The sequence below is a fragment of the Alosa sapidissima genome, chromosome 12, assembly GCF_018492685.1.
Source record: "Alosa sapidissima isolate fAloSap1 chromosome 12, fAloSap1.pri, whole genome shotgun sequence".
Classification (NCBI taxonomy): Eukaryota; Metazoa; Chordata; class Actinopteri; order Clupeiformes; family Clupeidae; genus Alosa; species Alosa sapidissima.
The window spans coordinates 466,077-482,931 of NC_055968.1; the positions used below are offsets into that span (position 1 = coordinate 466,077).

Sequence of the window (16,855 nt, forward strand, 5' to 3'; positions counted from 1 at the left end):
CAGCCTGCGCAGTGAAACCACTTCAGATGATCCAGAACGCGGCGGCGCGCCTGGTCTACAACCAACCCAAAAGGGCACATGTTACCCCGCTGCTCATCCAGCTACACTGGCTACCTATGGCGGCCCGCATCAAATTCAAGTCTCTAACGCTTGCCTACAAAGTAGTCTCCGGTTCTGCTCCCACCTACTTGAATGCCCTCATACAGACTTACACTACCTCCAGACCGCTGCGCTCCTCGAATGACGCCTAGCTCTACCACCGGTACGCTCAAGCCAATCCAAACTTTTCTCATCTGTTGTTCCTCGTTGGTGGAACACACTGCCAGTTCCTACAAGGGCAGGGACATCCTTTTCCACTTTCAAAAAACTCCTGAAGACCCAGCTCTTTAGAGAACATCTACTCTCATAGCAACACTTACAACAAGTCTTACTGATCCTAGCACTCACCAGCCTTTTTAAACTGACAAGTAACTGTTAAAAACAGCACTCACCGACGCACTTACTCTTACTGTACTCTAATGTTTTTTTTAAACTGTCCTAAAATTGTGAGAATTGTTCTAAAACTTACTGTTTACCATGTTGTTAGTCGCTTTGGTTAAAAAGCGTCAGCCAAATGTAATGTAATGTAATCTCCTTCAGCTGGAGAAGAAACAGGGCTAAGCACATCTTCACGTCGTCTGAAGGACAAAACTCCTGGATTAACTAAGGTAAAAACAAGTCTTTTTATGATATAATTACTTGATATCCATGTTATTACTTCAAAATCATTTTCAAATCATTTTTGTCGGTAATTACACCGTGTGTGTATGGCCGTAACAAAATGAGTGTGTTCACTTTAGCTGATAATGAAAGCTGGTATTTCAGCACACCGTATTTTTTAGTAAACTCATTATTTTCAGTCATTTTTGGTGGGTTACTATATGTCAACCAAGATTAGAGACCTACCAGAAACTAGCTGTAAATTAGGTAGCACCAGAAAAGATTGCGTTGCAACATGTCCCTGACGCGCAGGGGTGAAAGTAAGCCGGTACTGGCCGGTACGGAGTACCACTAAAATATTTGGAGAGGGTACGCCGTACCGGAAAGAAAACTATACTGTCTCTGAAAAATATAGCACTTTCAGCATGACAACACAACTGCTAACGTCAAATTACCAGAAGCAACACGTTTCCCCCAAAATATATTTCATATACATCGTTCTGAACTGTATCTGAATTGTGTCTAAACCTCCGCGCCCGTACAGTAGCCTACAGTAATTGCGCCAACGTGCACTGATATCCAAAGTGTTTTAGCAGACGGACGTTTCTTGGAAAGTCTCCCAAATAAAAAAAAACATACAGGCTAAAGAAAAATATGTTGATGTTTCAATAGCCTATTCTGGTTTTATGTGTGCAGTGTTTCGCTGGAGAGACAGGAGACAGACAGTGCGTGTACGGCTTAACCAGATCTTGCGCAGCAATAATGAAAGTGTTTTAGCGGACAGAAGTATGTTGCAGTCTCCCAAATAAAAAGGCATGACTCAAAGAAACGTGTTTCATGATATACAGTAGCCTATATAAAAAAAAATTGATTGGAAGTGGGAGCGAGCAGAGTAACTAGGTTAAATAAATAAATAAATAAATGTTGAAATTAAGTGTTTGCAATTTATTCATAATCAAAAACAGATGCAGGTGGGTTAAAGAGTGATACTAGAGTGATAAGAAGTCCTAGTGAATGCTTGATAAGTAGACTATAATACAGTAAATAAACAAATAAATAATAAATAATTAGGCTAAGTGAAATTTTCGGCGCGCGCTCTGGGCGCGCATTATAACTCTATATCATAGTACCACCAACAAATAAAAACTACTTTCACCCCTGCTGATGCGTTAAAAATTGTTTCCATAAAATTCACTCCCGTGCTTCATGACTACTAACTTTATGTCAAGTACACCTAATCTGTATTTCGTTGTCAAATAAACCTGTTATTCCGTTGAAATATGAGTCACAATTTACAGTTGTTTGTAGCCAAGCTTCTTAGCTTGTTTTGCTATTTGCCAAACATCTTACATGAATGCCGTTACCGACGTGAGGGCAGTAAAAATTGTATTTATTGACTGCTGTTTTCATGACTGAAGATTTGTGATATATGTGTCAAAGTATTGTTTAGCTTTGAGGCGGTCAGGCTGCCTGCTAAGATTATGAGGTTGCTCGGTGGCTAACTAGGATTTTGGGAGCTCATACACCCATTTAGCCTACTCGTTGACGCATTTTCTAAGCTTTCTACGTTTTTACGCAACTGCAGTAAAAAGGATGGTGTGTATGTGTGTGCATATGCGGTCTAGATGATTTCGGTCATATCTCCTTACTCATATGTTCATAAATCAAAGTTTGCTTTTAAGCTGGTATGCTATGTATGGTTTAGCCAAGGAAATAACACTTAGTAGTGAGCTCCGAGACTAGTGTTACCTCTCCAAGCAATCTAGGAGTCCTCCAGTGACAATACTTTTAGTGAAAAGAGTCATGGTTGGTGGTGATTAAGATTTTGTAATGTAATGTATAATAAAACTAAACAACCTATTCACTATCAGACTTGTGTGTTTTGCTCTCATTATTTTGGATGGAGGGAATGAAGTACGTTATTTTGGATGGAGGGAATGAAGCCGACTGCTGATGAGCTCGAGGTCAGGCAAACATGACCCCTAGGACCAAGATGGCATGAACATGGAATATAGGTAGCTTCTGGATGAAGAGGATGATGTGGCTAGAGGAGGAAAGTAATCTCCCATCATCCTCAGCAGGACACACACACAACCATACCACAGCTGTGACCGAATGCACACACACCACGGATCTGGTGTGAATGTGGCGTTGGTGTATATTAGCACAAGAATAATACTTTTGAATTTACTCTACATAAAAGGTACTTTTGCTTTTGCTCAGCTTCAGATCTTGTATGGCATTCCAGGGTCCAATCTATTCAGATACTTTCAAATACGTGAATTCACCAAAAAGCATATATCTAATTACCCAAATAAACCTTGCCATGACACTCTCAACTCCATCACTGATTTGATCCTATCAGTCAAGGGGCGGTCTCATATTTCTATCAGATTTTGCTAAAGCTTAAGATTCCTCTTCACACAGACAGGCATGGGCCAGCGAGTTAAATGAGGAAATAGGTGAGGGGTTTTGGGAACAATGTCTGGCAAATATTAATGATTGTTCAGTGAATGTCCGACATAACTTGATACAGTGTAAGACACTACACCGTCTGTACTATTGTAGGACCAGGGTGCATAAGTTTGACCCATCTACATCCCCACTTTGTAACAGATGTAAAGTTTCAGAGGAACACTTGCTCATACTTTTTGGTCTTGCACAAAGTTGTCATCTTACTGGTCTGATATTTTCCAATGTTTTTCTGGTGATTTTAAGAAGAAATTACACCCAGACCCGCTTGTTGCGGTCTTGGGAGGGACAGGGGCTCTACTTTTGGCTAATACATATCAAGCTCAAGCTGTTTCTTTGGGTATGGTTGTGGCGAAAATAATAAGTCTGCATATGTGGAAAAGTGACTCTGCTCCTAGCTATGAAATGTGGTTAAGGGAAATGGGGAATATTCTTGCCTTAAAAGGATCAGGTATCACAACATTGATAAGTTGAAATACTATGACAAGATCTGGGACCCTCTGCTATTGTACATAAAGGGCGAAGTCTGACAAACTCCTATTGCTCTATACTTTTGTAAACCTTGATCATTGTTTTCTTTTCAGTTTATTTTGTATACTCTGTATTGAACTAATTACATTCATAACTGTGATGACTGTTTTGTCAATATGTGCTATGTTCAGTCTATGACTAAAATAATAAAAACATTTATAAAAAAAAAAAGAATAATACTTTTGAGTTTTTCCTACCGGTTTGCCGTATAAACCCCAGTTAAAAGACTCAGAACATTCCTGCCAATACTGGTTTATGACATCAACCGCTACATTTCAATACAAATCGCTTCATACGTGCCATGTCCCCTCAAAATACGGATCAGTATGGATCCAGTAGGAAAAATGTGGGCAGGGGAAGTGGTTGAGCACTGCTCTCCCATGCCCACATCCACGGCTGAAGTGCCCTTGAGCAAGGCACCTAACCCCTCACTGCTGCCCGAGCGTCGCTGCAGCAGGCAGCTCACTGCTCCGGGTTAGTGTGTGCTTCACCTTACTGTATGTACGCTGTGTGTGTGTCACTAATTGACGGCTTGGGATAAATGCAGAGACCAAATTTCCCTCACGGGATCAAAAGAGTATATATACTTATACTTACTTATCTTAACATATAAATTTAGCTAGCATGCTAGTGGGTATCCAACTCACTGTGTACGAGTTGATAGCATTCTAGGCCAACCATATGTGCATGTTCTTATACATAATAATTACACTCATGCTATGCCCCTTAAAAATAGATATATATGCAAGTTACATTAAAGAAACACCATTTAACTTTATGTCCACTAGGATTTTTGTTTGTTAGTTCACTTAGATAGCTAAGTTAGCTAGTATTCTGGTGAGTAATTCATTTCATTGATACTGCCTTTAGGTGCATAGCACACTCAGCTAACTGTAAGCATTGTGCATTACTTTTCAAATGTTTGCAGCATGGCCTTAAATGCATTATTCTCCACCATGTTAAAATAAACCATTTCTTTAACTAAGTAGCGAGTTACAGTATCAGAACACTACTAGCGAAGTGGCAATTGGGAGAACTTTTTGATTACTGTGATCTTAAAAGGGCATATCCTTGTTTGTATAAGTCCTCACAGCTAGTTAGTAATGATGTGGTAACAACTGGTGACCTGAAATGTAGGTTATGAGATGGGTACAGACTACTGACAGAGGATTTTAGATAAGTGATTGTGACATAAGTAGCTCTGAATTTCCCCCCTAAAATATGAATCAGGCAGAATTTTCCAGTGATAATTTATTGTCCTACTCCACCACTGACCACAGCTAGCTTTTTTGCTCGACCCAGCGCATGCTGGCAATGGGGAATATTCTGCTGGATAGTGCACTGAAGCAGACTTTGCACTCAACTTCAGTAGTGTCTCTAGGCTGCTCACTTTCATCAGGTCATATAGTTTAATTGTATGTAAAGAAATATACATTTGTTTATGTGAATATATTTACAAATTGTTTAGATTGCTTAGACTGTACAGTGTATGTAACCCCACCACCCCAGTTTTGTCCATTGCAATGTTTTACTGTACAGGGGACATCGCCCAACCCCAGTATCCATTTCATTATAAGGAAGAACATGAAAACCTAATAATTGTTTTTGTAAATACTAACTGCTAACCATCTGTGTAGTTTCTTTAGAGATACATTCAGAGAGGGTAGAATACTAACAGTACAAAAGACAAGGTCTTCAGCTCCTGGTGGTTTGGGAGACTGTAATGTCTGCAGGAATGTCCGGAAACATATTTCACGGTAAGGCTCCTCAAGATATGGCTGTCCAGGCGTCCTGATAGAAGGACAAAAAAATTCAAATGACAAGATCATAAAGTATCAATACTTTTGAAATTCAAATGGACTAGTGCAGTGCCCTTTCAAACATGATATTCCTGTAGAAAACCCATAGGCCAATTACATGGCTGCAGGTAGGTCTGTTTTAAAAATAAGTTGATCGGGAAAAACATTATTTCAGCTAAGCATTCAAAACTGAATATGTAAGGGATAATGGACGCGAAGCCGAGGGCCGTTTTAAACCTCGTAAGTGCATTAATTTCTGTTAACAGACCACCGTGGAGTCCATTATCCCGCTTATTACACTGTTGCCACTTGGGTTGTGTTCCTTTCCTGTTACAATTTAAATCGCTAAAATGGTCTTGTTTGTAGAACTACTTTCTTCCAACACATATCAAATAATTTCTCAACTTGCTGGACAAACTGCTGTTACTAGTTCTAAATGAATGGTGTTCATAGGTGTTCAAATAACAATGTTAATGGTCATTCTAAATTACGTAGGACAATGGGAAATTCAACCAAGTAGTGGAATAATATATTATAATCTATCTATAAAGCAAGAAGCGTTTGTGTGTCTGTCCTAATGTCTGTGGCACGCATATCTCGCTGACCGTTTGTCAGACTGACCTAAGATTTCGTATGTGGCTCGCGCGTGGCACAAAGGTGTGCAATCCCGATTTTGAAGATTTTTGAATGCAAATTTCAAAATATGCTTATTTACGTAGGACGTTTATCGCTGTACTGCACTGTTTCCAAGGGGACCAGTTTCAGGGGAGCTCCACCCCATGTCTATTGTGTGCTGATTGTGTGGCTAGGTCTCACTTTGATGATAGTCGCAATTTAAAAAACGGATTACTCAGGAACCGCTTAAGATGTTTGGATGATCATCATGTCTGACCTCAACAATAAAGACGGTATGCAGTTTGCTTGCATAAAATGATTATGCGGATTTTGCAACAACACTCCAACAAACACAGGTGTGTAGTGACCACTCAAAATAAAAGTATGTGCAATAAACTGACGCTTCGAATAGCCCAGGCTACTTTGGACTTGAGACTTTGACTAAACAAACGACAATTCCGACTGCAAGGTCCCAAATTGAAACGAGCGATAGGCTAATGCCACATACCTGTAGCTAGACAACAAGTGGCAGACTGAGCGACGTCACTTATGCTAAAGACTGTTTTTGATATTCCTTTGCTCAAATGTCAGTTTACCCTATAGCTTATGTTACTGTAATTCCAAAACACCTGATGTCCTTGATAATGATTTTCTAAGAACTAGGTGTACCGCAAAGCGGTACAAAATATGACAGCCACTCAGTCCTGCACATTCTCTCTGCAAAAAAAAATCACGCTTGTTAATTTGTCTCCATCACCTACTTCATCCCCTACTCTTGCAACTTTTGTGTATGTAAATGAGTGTGTGCATGTTTGCTATTGCTTTTGTGTATATGTGCGCTTTTGTGTGTGTTTTCGCTTGTGAATGTGTGTGTGAGGGTAATGGTGTGTGTGTGTGTGTGTGCTTGCCTGCATGTGTCTGTGTGTTTTATGTGTCTCTGTGTGTGTGTGTGTGTGTGTTTGCTTGTGAGAGGGTGTGTGGGGGTAATGGTGTGTGTGTGTTTATGTGCGTGTTTATGTGTGTGTTTATGTGTATGTGTGTGTGTGTTTTTATGTGTGTGTGCGTGTTTGTTTGTGTGTGTGTGTGCGTGTGCATATGGGTGTGTTTGTGCATGCGTGCGTGTGCATATGGGTGTGTTTGTGCATGCGTGCGTGTATGTGGTTGTGTTTATATGTGTGTCTGCGTGCGTGTGCATGCCTGTGTGTGTGTATGCGCGTGAGTCTGTGTGTGCATGCATGCGTACGTATGCCTACATGTCTACTGTGTGTGTGTGCGTGTGTGTTTATGCGTGTGTGTGTTTGTGTGTTTGTGTGCATGCGTGCGAATGTGTGCATACCTGTGTGTGTGTGTGTGTGTGTGTCTGTGCGAGTTTATGTGTGTATGTGTGTATGTCCATGTGCGTGCGTGTGTATGTATCCCTACATGTCTACTGTTTGTGTGTGTGTGTTGAGTGTGTGTGTGTGTGTGCATGCGTAGTGTACAGTCACTTAATGTACACATATTCATTTATTGTATGGTCCCCTATGAACGGAATTCCACAAAACTTGGCATGCATTCAGTGGGTGTCAGAATGATCCTACACCTCCAATTCCATGCAGATTTAACCCTGTCAGCTAGAGATACCTGTGATTACAACACCTCATTTTTGCTTTTTCATTTTTAACTAGGTGGCGCTATACATCAAATGAGTGGTTATGGGATGGGTTGACATGGCCTCTTGAGGCTTACACACTAAAAAATGTGGTCCTCCTAGGCCCTACAGTTCTCAAGATATTCACAGAAAACTGTGTCCCCCCTACCCTCCTTTCGGGGGGTGCAGTCCGGCGGGCGGGTCGACGGATCAAAAACGAAAAACAATGGTTCCGTGTCACCCTTGTGGGCTACATGTCCAAAAAGTTTTGTGTACCTCAGTCTTTCAGTGTCCCGGGAATCGTTGACACAAAATTCCTGAAAAAAAAACTGACTAAACCTACATGACTAATAATGATGATAGTAAAATCTGGTTGCTATGTAGGTTGCTAGGGCGGTTGCTAGGTTGACATTATGATAGTGGTTGCTAGGTTGTTGCTAGGGTACTTGAGATGGTTGGTAAAGTGTTGCTAGGGTAGATATGGTGGTTGCTATGCTAATTAAAGTGGTTGCTAGGGTAATTTAGATTGCGCTGGGTGTATTTTAAGGCGCCGGATAGGAGGCGTATTTAATGTAAACACTGTGCAGCAATCATTTCAGACACTATGCTAAGTAAAAAGAGCATAAAAGTTGAAAAATCGATCAAGTATTATGGGTATTCTAACCTGAGATAAGATAGGATTCCTAAAGCTAGTAAGGATTCGTTTCTGTATTACCAAATTGAGAAAAATCCTTATGATCCGATACTCTAACTATATTAACTTAGGACTTAATAAGATAATAAGTTTCGGTTATACTTTACTTGACAGTATCGACATAAGAGTGGCATGATACTGTCATGAATGTGTCATAAACAAGTCATAAACATTTATGACATAACGCTTCTGTTATTAAGTGACATTCGGTTTTTATCATCACAAGTTAGGGTTAGGATTAGAGTTAGGGCTAAGGTTCATGTGTCATGACAGTCATATGTTCATGACAGTGTCATGTCACTTATGTCGATACGGTCAAGTAAAGTGTTACCAAAGTTTCTCTAATATGGCCCAAAACAACATTAAAACTTGGGGTGTGCAATATTGACAAAAACAATGTTATATTTTCAGGGATTTTGATGATGATGATAAGGAAACACAGAAGGAAACAGTTATGCCATTTCCAACATTTTCATTTAAGTTCAGGACTTCCTGTTAACAAATTTGGCATGTTTAGCATTACTGACTTCTGTCATACATCCCAATTGATTTTCCGATTAGTAATTTGGCTCCTCCCTTATAAAATCTTGCCTACAACTGATGAACAATATTGTGATATGGTATACTGTATCAATGACATTCAATCCTTAAAGGGAAAGTTAGCGATACTGGAGAAAGATAGTTCATATTTGAACTCAACAGCCAAACACCTCAGAATATGCCTTCCCTCATTCTTTCACATTGCCCTGTTTACAAGCACTTACACTTGTTTGGCTGGAATTAGTGATTTGTGAGAGGGTGCACCCTGCAAGTGTTTCCTCATTTACAGAGTACTAAATACAAACACTGAATTTTTTTCAGCAGAAACGCAAAGGTGACAGCTAGCAGATTGTTAGTATATCATACTAGGGATGTAACAAAGCACCTTGAAGATTACAACTGGTTGAGATAAAAAAAAATAATGAATGAATGAATGAATGAAAGTCGCAATGAATTTTTAAACACAATAGGGCGTAATATGGTTCTGTTCGACTACAGACGTCAGTACGATGATTGGTAATAATAGTAAAATTGGAGTCAGATTAGTCAAAAGATTATTCAAAACAACCTCATCAGGGCGCTGGATAAGACAGAATACGTATTACGTTGGACACTTAGGTGGCAACGAGTTCAGACCTTGTGTTTCTCTCAGTTTATACAAAGGAATAGTTTTCAGTCATAATTTGTCTGCAGCTTATTCTGTAAAAAAATTGTGAGAAAAAGATATTGTGAACTTAGTGAATCGCAACAAATTGTGTGTATTCTAACATCCCTAATACAGTATATACATAGTATATATTCACTGAATGTGGAAAAAAGTGTATTGGCATAGAATCGCCAACTCCTCCTCCTCCATTTTCAATGCGTTAAACCTTTACCAAAATAATGTTTTACCAAAGTAACCTCACCCAAGGCAAAGGTTGGCCATGCAATGAATAGCAGCACTACGTAGTTCAATGTCTGCCTGATTTGGTGCACTGCAAATCACCAGAATTCCCTTCTGTCCCAAGAGATCTGAGAGGTGCTGTAAATACAGAGGAGAGTTCCATTTTAGGAAAGCAAAAAAGTTGGCATCCACAAGATACATAGCAAAATTTACTTTGCAACATACTTCAGTTAAATATCATCTACCATCATATAATAATCCCAACTATTTCTTAATATAATGTTCTACCAAACTAATCCTTCATGTTGTCAAATATAACCGCATTCATTCACATTTCCAAACAGATTCCATCATGGTTGAGCCTGGGTGAACCCAGACAAACCTGTTAGCAAATTTGAATTTGCTCTACAGGTCAGTCTGGAAAGGATCCCATTGGCGCTTGTTTCCAAAACCACCAGAAATTTTTACATTTAACAGTAAACAGTTTAAAAAGTTGGTAAGACTACATTAAGGAGAATAGCAATAATAAACAACAATGTCAATTCAATCAATAGCCTAATGAAAATAAATAGGGCTGTCAAAATAACATGCTAACTTCGATTAATTAATCACAGAAAGAATAACGCTTTAAATAAAATTAACGCTGATTAATCACATTTCGTAGTGACATTTGACCCAGTGCAGTCTGGCTTTAGTGACTGAAGGAGGCAGACAAGAAAGCACTGCTTTGAATGAAAACATTTAGCCTACGTTTAAAGGCATCAATCTACTATTTCAGCAGTAAGGAATTTCCGTTGCCTACCATAGGAGTTCGTCAAGTCTGAAGTATCACCTCAATGCAAAGCAATCCGGAGGTAAACCTACTAGTTAGCACACCTCTTGATGATACTAATGCTAGCAGTCAGCCTTGTCAAAGTTAGGCTACGTTAGCAAAGTTATGTTTGCTTAGTCTAGCTTATGACCGACTAACTAACCGACGAACTCCCTTACTAAATCCACTACATTTGTTACACCTTGAAACAAAATGTCTTCAAAAGTATGTTGAAGGTGGTAACATTTATTTCCATTCCAATAACTTCACACATTACATTTCCATTCGCACTTGTATGCTCTTTTTCTCCGTATCCTGGACTGCCACCTACTGGATAGAAAAGGCAACAACCTAGTAATTAAGGGGGGAATTCTCCCATGTGCATACGGGTGCGTAAGTAAAAAAAAAGCGCATAACTAGGCGCATTTCACTCAAATTCTCACAAATTCTTCCCTTCACTTAAATATGTCATTTACGCGGGAAAGGGAGTTTTGGGAGGAGCAACCCCAAAATCTGTCCGTTTCTTATGTATACAACTCTTGCGCGCATTCTGCTATGGCTTAAGCACCTTTCCTCTCCGGAGAGCTGTATTAAGGTTGAGCCACTACAAGGTGAAACAACATATTGCTCGATGTCGGCAGTAGGACTAGTTCTAAATACATGTAGGTTACACAGAATGTTACAAATTAACATTACAGTATCAAATTTGGTGCTTAACATGCTGATACAGCTTCATGTTTTCCCCCATTACAGTGTCACACGGTGGTATATTTCCCACATGCGAATCATGCTCCAGACTATGCATTTAGTTACAATAGGCCCCTCTGGGTGCCTTTTAGGGTTGGGCACCGAAACACGGTTCTAATATGGCACCGGTGCCGACGCAAGCGGTAGTGACTGCATCGAATAATAATGTGGATTTCGGTGCCTCATTTCGGTGCATAAATCGCATTTTTTTTATACGAGGCATCGCTGCATGTCATGCGCCATCTCTAACGTCTTGCTCTGATAGCAGCACATCCAGATACAGTTAGCTAACATAAACACTGGATGTAGGCTATAAACCAGAGGGGTGCACCACATAGGCGAGAGGACCGTGTTTGACAGCTTGCGTGAGCCCAAGAAGCTTTAAAGCGATATCACAAGCTCCTGTCAAAATCTAGCAGTGGGCCTAACTACACACAAGCAAAAGGCTATGAAACAACATCAACAGTATAAGTTACACAATATCCTCGCTAATGCGCTAACTGGCATTTATTTAAAATGTTATCAGCAAAGTTGTAGGTGAAAACTTTATTTCACAGTGTGTTCTAAACAACATAATGGCATGATAATTAATCTTTCATGTGCATCAGGGCCCATATAGCATCACAATGAATAAGATCATGTTAAAAGTTAGCTGGCAAAAACATAAATATGTAGGTTACATACCTGAGGTCACCGAGTTGTGAAAGAGGCTACGGAACCATCTCTGTACGTTATCGCTAATTAAACTCAGCTGACTGGTGTTAGCGCATAGCCATAGTTGCTGTTAAAATGCCTACTAGCGCTGGGAATCTAAACACTTCAACACCGACATGTAGCCTAACATGTTCAAAACTATTGCGTGTTATGGGGGAAGACATGACATTTCTCGAAGCATTTGGGAACACACTGAATTAACTGAAAAGTAGTCCCTGTTAGAATAGCTTGCTTGCAAATGCCGTTGTCCATGACTGGCAGTTCTATGGCAAGCGGTTTTAACATACCTTATGGCAAACTGCCTACACTGGGTAAACTTGAAAGCAGAGCTTACTTGTGTGTGCATCCATGGCAAGCGGTTTTAACATTTAAATGTATTATGCGTAGGAGCAATGAGATATTGATAGTAAATTGAATATAACAGTTCAATGTTTCATGTTCAAATTTGTCTTATCAATAAAAAAAAGCAATTCATGCTTTAGACCATTTTATTGTAAAAACAAAGTACCGGTTCAGGCACCGACACCGTTTTAAAAGTATCGATTTAGCACCGGTATTGGATAAAACCCAAACGATACCCAACCCTAGTGCCTTTACAGCTTGGCTCCCAATAATGATGATAAAGAAGAAGAATGGCAAGCCTGACATCCTCAAAAAGTCCTAGATTCCAGAAGGTTTGCATTTCCAAATATCCTACCTGCTGGCAACTGGATCCATTACCGCACAGAAGAGATGACAGAGCTAAGAGGATGTCTGCATGAGTCCACAAGCTACAGGTTTGGAGGGCTTGGATGTAGTAAGACACCAGACAGTGGAGGGTCTGTGTATCCATACTGACCTAAAGGAAGAGAAAGATCAGTTCAGTTAGGGGCCTGTATTTTCAAAGAATCGTAAGGCTAAGAGCAGCTCTTAACTGGCAGATTTAGGAGAAACTCCTTAAAATAAGTCAGTCGTACAAATGTTTGACCAACAGTAATTCACAAAGCATTTTAGAGCTAAAAGTAGCACCTAAGTCTGGGACAGTGTTAGAAGTAGTCAAGAGGACTCCTAACTCACCAAGACCTATTCACAAACAATCGTAAACAGCTGTTTATAGCATTCTATGTTGCAATGTTTTGAAATGCACATGTAGAATCACTTACAGGAGATCTCAATTGCAAGGGAATAATTGTGTTGTAAGGGATCCAATAATGGCACCAACAACCAAAACCAATCATTGTCAAGATTTAAACTAGACGTAACGTTTCATTGTAAATTAAATTAAATTGCTTTTCATCTATGCAGTGTCTTCATACAGATGTAACCAGTCATGATTATTTATTCATTTATTTATCTCCTGTCCTTTGCGGTACCCGTGTAGTGCATGCATTCTCACCAGCAAAGACCGGTCACTCATCATCAGCCAAACACTGGTCACTGCAAGCAAGCTTGTGCATGAGAAATGACATCAAGCATAGGAATGGAGCTGTTATCTTAGGAGTTGTCATTTTTCTTTACTAAATGTTGGTCTCAGCAGCTTTGTGAATTGGTTTTAAGAGAAAACTACTAGTTAAGAACTTGAAGTGAGATTTAAAAGTAGTCTTAGCGGTAAATGCTTTGTGAATACGGGCCCAGATCAGTAGCATGCCACATGAACAGAATTACACTTCCACTTTAAGCCTAAATGATATGAACATTACATATAACAACTAGAAAAGCATTTCCTGAAGGAAATACAGTGCATGAAAATTAGTGTTAATTTCGTCAGACGAGACGAGAGGAAATATGTTCGTCAACGACCTTTTTTTTCATGACTAAGACGAGACGATGACGAGACGGCAGTAATGTCCTGAAACACTGACTAAGACAATCTTAAGATGCATTATTGTTGACGAAAAAAAACGAGACTAAAATGTTTTGCATGAAATAAAAACTAAGATAAAATCTCCCTTCATGTTCGTCTACAAAATGAGAAGACAGAATATCTAGCTGTTATGTTTTCAAAATATTCCGAATGGAGTTCATACGCAACAGCTTTCCTGTAGGCTAGTCTACGTGCTGCTGCTGCAACCCTGTGGCTGCAACACGAAACTACATGGAACAAGAACACTGGAGATTTCTGCCAGAGTTAGCAAGCTAACTACCTAAGCTTTATGCCACAATGCTACATACCCAGAAGTTGAAGCTTCTCTCATAAAAATTAACATCCCCCAGAATGTCCATACGAAAATGTTCAGCATGTAATGTCAATTATTCATCTAGTTAGACTGATGATGCAAAGTTTGCTAGCAAGTAAGCTAATATGGAACGTTCGCTAGCAAGTTAGCTATGGCTAAGATGGAGAGTCTGTTTGGGGAATGTGTTGTGTTTGGGCGCATATCGCCATCTAGCGAGGCGGAGTCAAACATTAATAGTTTGGCCTACGACAGTGTTTCTCAAACTTTTTCAGTTTCAGGACCACTTAACTAACCCTAGCTAAAAAAAAAAAAAAAAGATTAGACCTACTTCAACAGTAGCCTATAATTAGTCTACACAATAGGCCTACTCACTGAACCACCTTGCTTATTAACTTTGCACTTTGCTTATTGTGTCAGAGGATTCATACTGTATGATTTAAACTGGCATATCTTACATAGACAGTGTTGCAGAACTGTTTGGATTTACATACAAATTATATTGCAAACAACTCATCTATATTATATTTTACCACGTCTGCTCGCGGACCACTTAGGATAGCTTGCAGACCACCAGTGATCCCCGGACCACACTTTGAGAAACACTGATCTACGAATATGACAGTGGTCCAGTCAAATCTTTTACTGTCTATGGTCAAATCCCAGCCGAGCTATAACTGTAGCTCGACTTACCTGTGTATGTAAACATACTGACTGACAAAAAACCAGAATGAGTAATTATAACAGACGAGTAGCCCTGTGGACACACAATATTGTTGGAAAATTGAGATGTGTGAAACACTATTTGACTCAAATGGTAATCAGAAATAATTTGTTATAAAAAAAGACTAAAATGTGTTGACTAAAACTGACTAAGACACCTTTAGTTTTCTTTTGATTAAAACTAGACTAAAATGACGAGACTTTTAGTCGACTAAAACTTGACTAACAAAAATGATATTTGAATGACTAAATATGACAAAGACTAAAAAGGACATTTCGTCACAAGACTAAGACTAAGACTAAATTAAAAATAGGTAACAAAATTAACACTAATTAAAATGCAAAAATATGAGGTAAAATATCATACAGAGTAAAAACAAACTATATTGGTTGCTAGGTAGATGAGGTTTAATATAGTTGGAATGACTGAACAGTTAAATAGGTGGATAGTTTATATGGTTAAATTATTTGCTTGGTAGATGAGGTTTAATATAATTGGAATGACTGAACAGTTAAATAGGTGGATAGTTTATATGGTTAAATTATTTAGGTAGATAGTTGACAATAACTGACAGTTGGAATGGCTCTAATGTTTGCTAGCAGTTATGTTAACTATGTTAACAAAGATAATAATGCTAACCAAGTTACTTAGTTAATTTAGCTAATGTTTTCTAGTATTTTTTTTAAAAATGTTAATAATGTTAATGCTATTAACTATGCTAACAATGTTAACCATGTGACTTGGCTAACCTAGCTAATCATTTTTAGTAGTTATGCTAACTATGCTAACTAGCATGCTAACAATGCTAACATGTTAACTATGCTAACCATATGACTTAGCTAACCTAGCTAATCATTTTTAGTTTTTATGCTAACTAGCATGCTAACAATGCTAACCATGTGCCAACCAGCCGGAGAGGGACTTACCACCGTGACACCATGTCACATGACCTTAAAATATCGCGGGAGTCTTAGCCTGCAGACAGATCTTGCAGTTGCCTTCCACGAGCTGCACGAGCTAAAACACTCCCTCATGACGTCAGTTCAAAGACGTGATGGGGCCATTTGGGAGGAATGTCCTCATGACTATTTTGACGGGAGTCTCATGCTGCTTCCTTATGTTGGAATATGCGAAAATAAACAGAAATCGAAGGGATACCTTCTTATACGTGATTTCTGCAACAATGGTAGGCTGGCCTACTGAAAACGTTTGGATATTCTGTTATTTTCTGCTGTTGGTTAAATAGATAGACACACATATAGTGTGTTATTGAATTTATGTGCTACAAATGATATTGAATTTATGTGCTACAAAGTAGGCCTGTTAACTGTATGACAACAGTGGTTTATTTAAACTACATCATAAGAATTTATTTCGTCAGTCATCATGCTCATTTTAATGAGTAAGAATGAAAGTTCTGCTGTATTTATTGCATTCAAAATTCCGCGAGATCTTCCGCGATGTCTCCCACGAGTCACGTCAGGCAGACTGTAGCCTGTCTGTCCGGGATGAGCTGCCCTCTGTTGTAGCTCCTCCCGGCTAGCCTCTGAAGATCACGTTTACGTAGAAAGCCAGACCAAAGTCAGATCTGCCTCAAGTCGAACACGCCTGTTGATAGACAGCTAGTTAATAGATAGTTTAAAAGTAGACTGTTTAAAAGTTGAATGTATATAGTTTAAAAGTTGAATGTAGATAGTTTAAAAGTTGTTGATAGACAGCTAGTTTAATAGATAGATAGTTTAAAAGTAGACCGTTTAAAAGTTGAATGTAAAAAGTTCAGTAGTTTAATGGGTTACATTGTTTAACAGTGGATTATTGTAGTGAGGACTTTTATTTTGAA

At 39.1% G+C, this 16,855-nt stretch overlaps 1 protein-coding gene across 2 annotated transcripts in view; it reads right to left on the reverse strand.

The window, feature by feature from the left end:
- heatr6 (HEAT repeat containing 6) overlaps nucleotides 1-16,855 on the reverse strand; it is a 117,476-nt gene that overhangs the window by 87,181 nt on the left and 13,440 nt on the right. For both annotated transcript variants that reach the window (XM_042056150.1, XM_042056148.1), the window contains exons 3-5: nucleotides 12,836-12,976; nucleotides 9,889-10,004; nucleotides 5,379-5,493 (exon numbers count right to left, since the gene is read on the reverse strand). In XM_042056150.1, coding sequence (XP_041912084.1) covers nucleotides 5,379-5,493; nucleotides 9,889-10,004; nucleotides 12,836-12,976 — 372 coding nt within the window. The remainder of the gene's footprint in view (nucleotides 1-5,378; nucleotides 5,494-9,888; nucleotides 10,005-12,835; nucleotides 12,977-16,855) is intronic.